This window comes from Molossus molossus, unplaced genomic scaffold (assembly GCF_014108415.1).
Source record: "Molossus molossus isolate mMolMol1 unplaced genomic scaffold, mMolMol1.p scaffold_m16_p_14, whole genome shotgun sequence".
Lineage (NCBI taxonomy): Eukaryota > Metazoa > Chordata > Mammalia > Chiroptera > Molossidae > Molossus > Molossus molossus.
In genome coordinates, this window is record NW_023425349.1 from 5,644,005 (window position 1) to 5,655,372 (window position 11,368).

General features: G+C 52.0%; 1 protein-coding gene across 1 annotated transcript; it reads left to right on the forward strand.

Annotated features, from left to right (window-relative positions):
* Positions 1 to 865: 865 nt before the first annotated feature.
* Positions 866 to 11,259, forward strand: TOR1A (torsin family 1 member A). The gene is made up of 5 exons (XM_036262024.1): positions 866 to 1,087; positions 1,661 to 1,926; positions 4,281 to 4,456; positions 4,553 to 4,680; positions 10,134 to 11,259. The coding sequence occupies exons 1-5, from the start codon at positions 907 to 909 to the stop codon at positions 10,382 to 10,384; spliced, it is 1,002 nt and encodes a 333-aa protein (XP_036117917.1). The 5' UTR covers positions 866 to 906; the 3' UTR covers positions 10,385 to 11,259.
* The last annotated feature ends 109 nt before the right edge of the window (positions 11,260 to 11,368 follow it).

The window sequence follows — 11,368 nt, forward strand, 5'->3', positions numbered from 1 at the left end:
TTTTCTCATCTGTAAAATGGAGATAATTTGTTTTTTTCCCGCTCCAGTAGAATGCAAGGTGAAGGTGAACACAGGAATCATGTATGCTTAATTTTTTTCTTGAATCTCCAGGCTCAAGTCCATAATGGGACACATAGACAATTCTCAAAACTCGGAATGAATGAGTGGCAATAACTATAGTGGAGAAACCTGACAACCACTACCTCATCCAGGGACAAAGGTCAACATCAGTAGTCATAAATCATGTTGATAGTCTGCAACCCTGATATAATGTTATAAAAACAGTGCTTTACCTCTGTGAAGTATATTCATCCCCAAAACCATAGCCTCAGTCTAACTATGAGACAAACATTGGGATTTCAATCGTGGGGCGTCCTACCAAAGATTTTACCAGTACTCCCCCAAACTGTCAAGGTCATCAAAACTGAGGAAAGTTTGAAAAAAACCACAGACTAAGGAGCTGGGACAACTAAATACAATGTGGTTTCTTGGATGGGTGCCTGGATCAGAAACAGGACAGTAGATAAAAACTAAGGAACTATCTGGACAAACTTGTTATAGCAACACAGGTTCGTATGTAGCAAGTGTAACATACAGATGTTAATAAGAGGGGAAACTATGTGCCAGATCGGAGGGGAGGCGTATGCCTCTCTCCGCACTGTCTTTTAATTTTTCTGTAAATCTAAAAAAAAAATTTCTTTTTAACTTAAAAAGATGTGGCCCAGCGGCTTCCGGCGCCCACCTCCGGAAGCCAAGGGCTGTGCCCCTCACAAAGATGGCGGCGCCGGCGGCGCGACGAGTCCCGCCCGGTGCAAAGATGGCGGCGGCGAGGGGGAGGAGCCGGAAGCGCGGTCTGCCGGGTCCGCGCAGCGCTCGAGCACGCGCCGGGCGGCGGGGGCTCCGGGCATGAAGCTGGGCCGGGCTGCTCTGGGCCTGTTGCTGCTGGTGTCGGGGGTGGCGCGGGCGGTGGAGCCCATCAGCCTGGGACTGGCCCTGGCCGGCGTCCTCACCAGCTACATCTCCTACCCGCGCCTCTACTGCCTCTTCACTGAGTGCTGCGGCCAGAAGCGAAGCCTCAGCCGGGAAGGTGGGGCGGGGCGGGGGCTGGCGCCCGGGCTGGGCGGCGGTCGGGGCCTGGAGGGCAGGGAGCCGGGGCAGAGCGGAGGCCGGCGGGGCCGGGACCCGGAACCGGGGCGGCCGGGGATGTGGGGTGGGGCCTGGCTCCTGGGCCACCTCCAGGGACAGCGCGGACTTCGGTCGGACACTTAGGAGCTGCAGGTTGGGCTGCTTCACGCAGAAACGGGGGTGTGCACCGTTGTAAACTTCTCCAAAGAGAGTCGAGGTCCTTCCTGGCCGGAGACAGGAAGGATGGTGGGGACTCTTCCGGCGCTCACCGTGGGTGCCGAGCTGCCGTCCTGTTCCTGCGCGGCCCTGGGGCGGGGGGAGCAGATCAGGGGTCGGGGTGCACGCTGGTGGCGGAGGCAGTAAAGCCAAGGACCCCTTCGGGAAGGAGCCTGGCTCCTGCCAGGGCTGTGGAACGGGCAGCACCAGCAGAGGGAGGGCTCCCAGATCCACCTTCCATCCCTGGGCCAAGGTGCCTGAAGAGCTTTGCCAGCCGCGTGTCCTTCACCCCTTCTCTGATTGGCTTTGTTTTTCCCAGTGCTGCAGAAGGATCTGGACAGCAAGCTCTTTGGACAGCATCTTGCAAAGAAAGTCATCTTAAGTGCCTTGTCTGGCTTCATAAGCAACCCGAAGCCCAAGAAACCTCTCACCCTCTCCCTACACGGGTGGACCGGCACCGGCAAAAACTTTGCCAGCAAGATCATCGCGGAGAATATTTATGACGGTGGTTTGAACAGTCACTATGTCCACCTGTTCGTGGCCACACTGCACTTTCCCCACGCCGCCAACATCACCCTGTACAAGGCAAGCGCAGGAGTTTGGAATCTTTCCTGGATGCTGCTGGGTTTGGGGTTTCTTGGTTGTGCAGTGGGATTTGGGAATTGCTTGTTAAAATGAGTGGACCCTGCCCACCGGTGTGGCTCAGTGGCTGAGTGTGGACCTATGCATCCAGAGGTCCTTGGTTCAGGGCACATGCCCAGGTGGGGGGGCTTGCAGGAGGCTGCCAGTTGATGTTCTCTCTCATCAATGTTTCTGTTTCTCCCTCTCTCTTCTTCTCTCTCTCTAAGGTCAACGTAAAGAAAAAATATATTTTTTAAAATGAGCGAACCCTGAAAATAGCTACAAATGAAAGTTACAGAAGGTTTCAGATGCATGGAGCAGTTACACTATCAAACTTTTTGGTTTCCAAAAACAGGCCCAGTGTGATACTCATTTTAGTAAGTAGGGTCAGAGGATTTTAGAGATGGACATGATCAAATCCAACTTAAAGATCACCGAATCTAACTCATTTTGTAAAAGAGGAAATATTTCCAGAGAGGCCTAAGTTTGTTTACCTTGCAGTGTTGCAAACGGCTTTTACTGTTTACGTCACTGGTTAACAGCCTGGGCTTTGGTGGCGGCACACCTGGATCTGAGTCCTAACTCTCCCACCTACCAGCTGTGTAATCTTGCAAAAGTTGCCTGACCTCTCCTGAGACTCAGGTTCTTCATCTGTAAAGTGAGGGTGGTGAGAATTCAGTGAGCTGTCAGGTGTGTCATGGTACCTGGCACATGAGCGTTCAAATAAGTGTTAACTGTCATCTATTTAAATCCATGTAACAGACCTACGACATGGCAAGACACTCAGCAATTTAGCCCTCACCTATGTAAATATTTTTCCCTTCTACTTGGGTGAACATGAGGGTCACCAACTGTCCAGGGCCCCCAGGATATGGGATTTTCAGTGGGAAAGTTCCAGGCAAATTGTGACAAGTTGGTCATCCCAGTTAGTATTCAGGCTCTGCTACTTCATAGCTGTGTGATTTTGGGCAAATTACTTAACCTCTCTTGCTTTAATTTTTTCAGCTGTCAAATAGGGAATGCAGTAGTGTTCTTTTGTGCACAACTTTGATGGGTTTTGGGAGGTCGCTATAAAACGTTACGTGAACAGTGCTTAGAACAGTGGCTGGCCTGTAGTGAGTGCTCAATACAGGTTCTCTGTTACTGCCTGGAAATCGGGGTAGCAGAGTGGGAAAACCTTGGCAGCTGCAGCCGAGCAGATCTGAGTGAATCCTTGTTTAAAAAAAATTTCTAATTGATTTTAGAGAGATAGGAACATCAGTGAGAGAGAAACATCCATTGGTTGCCTCCTGCATTCCCCCTACTGGAGATCAAGCCCAAAACTTGGCATGTACCCTGACCTAGAATCAAGCTGGCAACCTCTTGGTGCATGAGACAAGGCTCAACCACTGAGCCACATGCTCTCCTGAGGTTCCTCTGAATCGAAGCTAGTCCCTCTGTAGAACAGAATTACTACTTGAGACAGATAATGAAACATTGTAACCATGGTCATAGTAGCTAAATAAAAACCCAAATCATAAGAAGTCAAGACCCACATTGTAACTTCTAGACTCTTCCTCAGAAAACAGCTACTTTCTCCTCTTCACCTGGCAGGGGGAAAATATAGAAAAACATCATAGCTCAAATTTCTGATTAAAAGGGTCTTTTCTCCTCATCGTGATTGCTTAGTATTCTGAGAAGTACCTGAGTATGTTCTTACAGAATGTTTGTTTAAGCAAAGCCTCCAGGATTGTTCCAGAATCTCGAGAGTGTCACGTTCACGCCAAAACGCGTACTCGAGTTCAGTTGCCTCACTTGGAGGAGCCTGCGTGTCTTACTTTCCCCAGTGGAAAGTAACAGCACTTTCTTGATGCTGTTATAAAGACTGAATGGCCAAATAGGTCTCTTGGTCTCTGCCTTCTTTCTAGAAGGCTGGTATACCCAGAAATGTGTTGACATTGGCATTTTAAGGACAAAGGACCAGCAGTTCAATGTGACAGCATTGGGGTGACATCTCCCAGCACAGGAATTATAATCCAAGTGTGGGTCTTGGAATCAGGCAGGTGGGGTTCAGATCTCCATAATTTTATAATCTTGGGCAAGTTGATTAAGCTCTTCGTGCCTCAGTTTCCTCCTCTGTAAAATGGGTATGATAATGCCCACTTGGTGGGGTTATGGAGAGGAACAAAAGAGCTGGCGTGTGAAAAGTTCTTGGCAGAGCTGAGAGCACAGTACACGCTCGGGAAATGCAGCCCTTTCGAAGCAGCCGGGTTGTGCTCCTGCTGGGGGCTGGCACTGCCTTGCTGAGAGCTTTGCATTGGCTTCCCCTTGCACTTCAGGATCAGTTACAGCTGTGGATTCGCGGCAACGTGAGTGCCTGTGCGAGGTCCATCTTCATCTTCGATGAAATGGATAAGATGCATGCTGGCCTCATCGATGCCATCAAGCCTTTCCTGGACTACTATGACCACGTGGACGGGGTCTCCTATCAGAAAGCCATCTTCATATTTCTCAGGTACATGCCGGGCTGGGACACGATGGAGGAGCTCTGGGCCCGAGCCTGGGCGCCTCGGGGGAGCCCAGTTCTCAGTCATCGCGCTTACTTTTGCAGCAATGCTGGAGCGGAAAGGATCACGGACGTGGCTTTAGATTTCTGGAGAAGTGGGAAGCAGAGGGAGGAAATCAAGCTCAGAGACATGGAGCATGCCTTGTCTGTGTCGGCCTTCAATAACAAGAACAGTAAGTTCATGAGCCCAAGCCCCTAAGTTTCAATCCCTGCATCCCCATCCCCAGAGCTGGTTAGGAACACAGTTGCTCAGTGCCCTCCGCAGACCCTTTCTGAGCCGAGCCTCCATTAGACATCCCAGGTGACCATTATGGACATCAAAGCACTATTTTCCTTTTTAATCCTCGCCCGAGGATAATTTTTCATTGGTTTTCAGATAGAGGTGGCGGGGGGAAGAAACATCGATGTGAGAGAGACACGTTGATTGGTTGCCTCCTGTACAACACCAACCAGGGCCCAGGATTGAACTGCAACCGAGATATGTGTCCTTGACTGGACTTGAACTAGTGACTCTTTGGTCAACAGGCCAACGCTCTAACTGCTGAACCAAACTGGCTAGGGTGAGAAGTGCTTTTAAAAAGGGGGGAATGGGGAATGCCCAGCCATTGTGTCTCAGTGGAATGAGCATCGTCCCATGCACCGAGAAGTCACCAGTTTGATTCCTGGTCAGGGCACATGCCCCAGTTTCGGGCTTGATCTCCAGTTGGGGCATGCAAAAGGCAGCCAATCTGTGTTTCTCTCTCATCGTTGTTTCTATCTCTCTCCCTTTCTCCCTTCCTCTCTATCTAAAAAATCAATAAAAATATATTAACTAAAAAAAAAAAATTGCCCTGGCCGGTTTGGCTCAGCGGTTAGAGTGTCGGCCTGCAGTCCAGAGAGACCCGGGTTCGGTTCCCACTAAGGGCACGTACCTCGGTTGCAGTTTGTCCCCGGCCCTGGTTGGTCGTGTGGGTGGCAGCCCCTCGATGTGTCCCTTTCACGTGGATGTTTCTCTCTCTCTTTCCCTCTCTTCCTCTCTCTCCCTCCCACTCTATCTGAACAAAAAAATGGAAAAATGTCCTCGGGTGAGGATAAAAATAATAATAAAAAAAAAAAAAAATTAAGAAAGGGGAAACTGTTGGTTGTGGAGCTCCTGAAGACGAGTTCCTCTTTTCCCCAGCTCTGCTGTTCCTTTGTCGAAGAAAGCAGGTGGTTGAGCAGGGACAGCTGCTGTGGGCGCTCCGAAGGAGGAGATGGCTTGGGAGGTCCCTTTCTTTCTGCGCGCCGCCCTAGAGCTCTGGGGTGCTGTGCCCAAGACTAACAGCCAGACGGTGGCAGAGCCCTTGTTCTGTACTGGGCACTGTGTGACCCTCTACCTGCATCTTTCCTGTTATCCTCACAGTAACCTCATGGGATAGGAGCTATTTACTACCATCCTCCCCCCCTTTTTTAAAAAATCCTTACTCAAGGACACTTTTCCATTGATTTTAAGATAGAGTGGAAGTGAGGGGGAGAGAGAGAAATAACAATGTGAGAGAGACACATCGATCAGCTGCCTCCTATACAACCCCAACCAGGGCCAGGGATCAAACCGCAAGTGAGGTACGTGCCCTGGACTGGAATCGAACCTGTGACTCTTTGGTCTGTGGGCCGACGCTCTAACCGCTGAGCCAAACCAGCCAGGGCACCGTCCCCATTTTACAGTTGAGGAAACCGAGGCTCAGAGAGCCCTAGCTGTTTACCCAAGTCCACAGTCTGTAAGGTGTCCCTGTTGCAGAGCCTGAGCTTTAACTACAAGCTTACTGCTGTGCCAGTGGATCACCCACGCTAGGCATTGAGCCCTTGGAGGTGGCAAGCCACCGTGATGGAGTCTGTCCTGGTGGGTGAGAGCTGAGTCGTGCGGTTGACTCTTACCATGCAAGTCTTTGCCCTGCTTGGTTTATTCTTGAGATTACAAAGCAGAAGTTCTCCTGTGAAATAGACTTACCAAGAAATTCATACTTCTGTAGAGTATGGGATATTCTTTGTCAATTCATGCAACTGGAATATTACCGATAAGAGAGACAGAATGCTGTGTAATACGTTCAGTCATTTTCTAAGCATGCCAGACGTGGACACACAATGGGAACAGCCCGAACACTGCAACAGGCCAGGCCAGGCGCCTGAAGCCACGGTACAGGTTACGAGCTTCGGAGTTGGGCAGACCTGGCTTACTGACCATGGCCGTGGGCAGATAGCTGAACTCGCACTCATTCATTTGACAGATATTTATTGTGCAACGACTAGGTGTCAGAACTGGTCTAAGAATGGCACACACAGTGAACAAAAACACAGATGCTTACTGTCAGGGAGTTTACATCCTAATGATAACAAACGAGTAAGGAAATATGTCGGATGATGGGATATGTCTCTGATAGAAGTAGAGATGTATCTTCCTCTTTCCTCTGCCTGTGGGAGAAAGTAACTAAGAAAGACGGTTTGCGGGTGCTGGGATGAGGGTGGGCTGCGGTTTTAGAGAGGTCCGGGAGGGCGCTCTGTGAGATGACATTTGAGCTGACCGAGGAGGGAGGGAGTGGTCCGTGTGGACATTGGAGGGAACAGTATGGACCAGAGCTGAGGTGGGAGTGGCCTGGGGTCACTCTGGCTGGCCCAGGATGAACAAAGGAGGAGAGCTGGCCCTGGCTGGTTTGGCTCAGCGGTTAGAACGTCGGCCTGCGGTACGGAGAGACCCGGGTTCGGTTCCCGCTAAGGGCACGTACTTCGGTTGCAGTTTGTCCCCGGCCCTGGTTGGTCGTGCGGGTGGCAGCCACTCGATGTGTCCCTTTCACGTCGATGTTTCTCTCTCTCTCTCTCTCTCCCTCCCACTCTATCTGTACAAAAGGTGGAAAAATGTCCTCAGGTGAGGATAAAAAAAACAAAAAAACAAAAAAAACAAAGGAGGAGAGCTGGTTAGATAAGAGGGGAGACAGGGTGGAGGAGCAGATCGCAGACAGCTGGGGCACCGGTGAGGCCTTGGGTTTGACTCCGTTAGGGGAGGGAGCCCCTGGAGGGTTTCCAGCGGTGACACAGTCAGATTCAGCGTTAACAGGAGCTGCCCAGGGGAGAAATGCTGGGGCTCGGAGCAGCGGGTGGCGGTGGGGGCAGTGACGTTGTTGGGTTAGGGTGTGTTTTGAAGGTAGCAACGATAAGATGTTCTAACAGATTGTGTGTAGAAATGAGAGAGATGGATCAAAGATTTGGTGTAGCACTCGGAAGGGTGGCGCTGCCTTCTGGGAGACGGACTGCAGAGCTCAGGTCTGTGGGGAAGCTGGGAGGTGAAGACAGGTGTGTTCAGTGAGGGTGACACACTGGTGGCATCCAGGCAGAGATGAGCTGGTCGCTGGACATTACGGGGGAGTTTCATGGGTGTCAAGCTGAGGGTACAGAGTGGGGAGGGTCCGTAGATGCTTTCTAAAGCCACGAGACCGGGCTGGCAGGTGTGGCTCAGTGGATTGAGCATCATCCCATGGACTGAGAGGTCCTGGTTCAATTCCCAGTCAGGGCACGTGCCTGGGTTGTGGGCTCGATCCCCAGTAGGGGATGTGCAGGAGGCAGGCAATCTGTTTCTCTCTCCAATGTTTCTCTCTATTAAAAAAATCAATTAAACAAAACAAACAGAGAAGTAAATAAAGCCAGGAGACTGAGACCACCTGTTCTGCCAGCACATTCTTCCTGGGTCTTCATGTGGTTGGTCCCTTGTCCAGACTGCCTGGAGGTCACCTCTTCAGCTGGGCCTTGCCAGACCACCTGGCTAACTACCCTGCTGCTCTCCTTGCCTGATCACTGCGTCTCATATTCACAGCCCCGGGCACTATCTGAAATGGTCTACTTACTAGCTTGCTGGGGGGCTCCCGGATTGAACCAAACGAGGGCAGCATCCTTGTCTGCCCGGCCCTGTGCTTGATTCCCAGGGCCGAGCGCCTGGCACACATGAGGCCTTCGGGGAGGAGCTGCCCACTACTGCTCAGGGGTTGGTTTTGTTCTTTCCTGTGGACTCAGACTCCACCCTGGCACTTAGATATGTACTGAGCGCCAGTCGTGTGCAGAGCGCGGTTGGCCAGAAAAGCAGGAACTCCGCTTGTGACACCGGGACGTGTGATAAGAGGTACATTGGTCTTCATCCCTGTTCCTGGCACGGGGCTCCTAAAACCCTTGGATTTATCTTAACTGATAAGGGCCATAAGGTACATTCATAAACTACTTTCAACCACAACCTGAGTTTGTGTTAATGAGGTGACTTGGAAAGCACCTGAGGGCTGGGGCTGGTTTCTAGGGGGACCAACCATGTGATTAGAGGGTTTGGAGGGAGGCTGACTCCATCATGCCTATGTAATGAAGCCCACATAAAAACCACAGAGGACGGGGTTCCAGGAGCTACCGGGTCAGGAACTGGTGGAGGTGCTAGGATTGTGGTTGAGAGGCTCTGTCCTGTCCCGGGCCTCGCCCTCTGAGTCTATTTTTTTTTTCAGTTTCAGTTGACATTCGATATTACTCTGTATTAGTTTCAGGGGTATAGCATAGTGGTTGGACAAGCATATACTTTACAAAGTGCTCCCGAGTATTTCCTGTGCCCACCTGGCCCCATACACCGTTACCACAGTATTATCGACTATCTAGGAGTCTCTCCATCTGGCTGTTCCTAAGTTACATCATTTTATGATAAAACCGGTCACCTAGTAAGCGCCCCATCCCTGAGTTCTGGGAGCCCTCTAGCAAAGCAGTCAGCCCCAAGGCCCTCGAGCTAGTCGGTCAGAAGTGCAAGTGACAACCTGGACTTGCGATCGGTGGAAGTGGGTGCCGAGCCCTCCACCGTGGGATGTGGTGCTACGTCAGGGAGACAGTGTGGGAATGGACTTGAGCTGTAGGACACCAGCTGGGTCGGAGAACTGCTCGTGTGAGTGGTTCTCACGTGGGAACTGGCGGCAGAGCGGGATGAAGGTGGGAGAGCACAGCAGCTGAGCGAGAGCTGAAGTGCGGGGCGTGGTCCAGCAGGCGCTGAGTCATCTGGGCAGCAGGCTGGGTCAGGAGGCCCTGGAGTCCTGGAGGGGGCGTGACTGGGTGGGGCAGCCACCCGAGGCCCCGGGATTTCACGTTCTTACTCAGAGGGTCCTAGTTTTTGGTCCCCCAAATAGTCTGTCCAATACAGCCGGCAGCGGGTTTCAACCCTGTTGCTTATCCAGTTGCTGAAACTCCAGTGAGTCGAGAGTTTCCAGAATAAAGGAGTCTGGTCCCTCCCCGGAGCTCCGCGCCTTTGCTTTCTCTGAATCTGTGAGTCGCTGCCATTCCCTCTCTGCCTCCGCTCGGTCCGGGCCGCAGGCACGAAGGGGTGGCGGGCCTCTGTCCCACCTCAGATCCTTGAGTCACCCCTTGAGAGGTCTCCCATAGCCCAGTGTCATGAAGGTGCCCCTTCCCACTGTCACGTCCCCTGCCTTTGCTTCTGGAGAAGCATCGCTGCTGGCAGGCTGTATCTCCTGCCTCGCTGGGGAAGCTCCCTGAGGGCAGGTGCGGGCTCCGCCTCCAGGCCTGGCACCAGCCCACAGCAACGCCGCTGGGTGCACTGGGCATGCTGGGTGGACGGTGCGTGAACAGCGCCTTTTTCCCTCCCCAGGTGGTTTCTGGCACAGCAGTTTAATTGACCGAAACCTCATCGACTACTTTGTCCCCTTCCTTCCCCTGGAATACAAACACCTGAAGATGTGCATCCGAGTGGAAATGCAGACCCGGGGCTATGAAGTTGATGAGGACATTGTGACCAGAGTGGCCGACGAGATGACATTTTTCCCCAAAGAGGAGAGAGTTTTCTCTGACAAAGGCTGCAAAACTGTGTTCACCAAGTTGGATTATTACTATGACGACTGATGACACAGGAGTCGTGGCCATGCTGGAGGAGAGAACTCAACACCCAGTCCTTTCCGCGAACCCCGTCCGCCCTGGGACCGGAGCCCACGAGTTTTCCTGTCTGACCGGACAGGCACGTCCTGGGCAGCGCTCACTCAGCGGCCTGCAGGCCGTCACCTGCCGACGGTGGCCCGGAGCAGCCCGGAGCCTTCAAGGAGGAAGTGGCTGCTCCCAGCCCACTCGGACCAGGGCTCATGATTTTTTAAAAATCATGTTTTAATGTCAAGTGTTGCTGTTGCAAGGAAGGATGAAAAAGTTTTACTGAAAATGTGATAACTTTATTTAAAATGGTTTTTAACACTCTGAGAAACTCTTCAGACTCTCAGTTGTTGGCTTTGTGTGGTTTTTCGAGTTCCCGTCATTGTGACGCACACCGTGATGTCTGCTGCAGAGAGCCCAAGTCCAGAGCACGTGTTCGAGGGGTGAGGACCGAGGCTGAGCCGTGACCAGATCCGTCACAGGACAGCCATCTCAGGCAGCAGTGTTCCCTGGAAGGACAGGGATGGAAGGGGCGTGGGCAGATCGGAGAAGCCGTCAGTGGGCCCCAAGGGCTCTCCTCTTGGTGGCACTGAGACACTTGGGACGTTCCCCTGAAAGGAGCGGACTGCCAGCCCGTCCCGTGCCAGCTCTGCCGGGAGGCCCTCTGCCTTCCATTCCCGAGAGCCCTGTGCTGTCTGGCAAGTTTTGCCATGTTTTTTAGAAGCCTCACTCATTTACTACTACTTTCTATGTTTAATTAGCACTCCCAATTCCTCCTAGGACAGTTCAGCTGCCCCTCCCTTTGCGGGTGCTGAGAACTGTTTTTATTAAGCCAACAGCTACCATTTTACAATAAAACTAATTTCTTTTTTTTTTGTTCAGATAGAGTGGGAGGGAGAGAGGAAGAGAGAGAAACATCGACACGAAAGGGACACATCGAGTGGCTGCCACCCACACGAACCAACC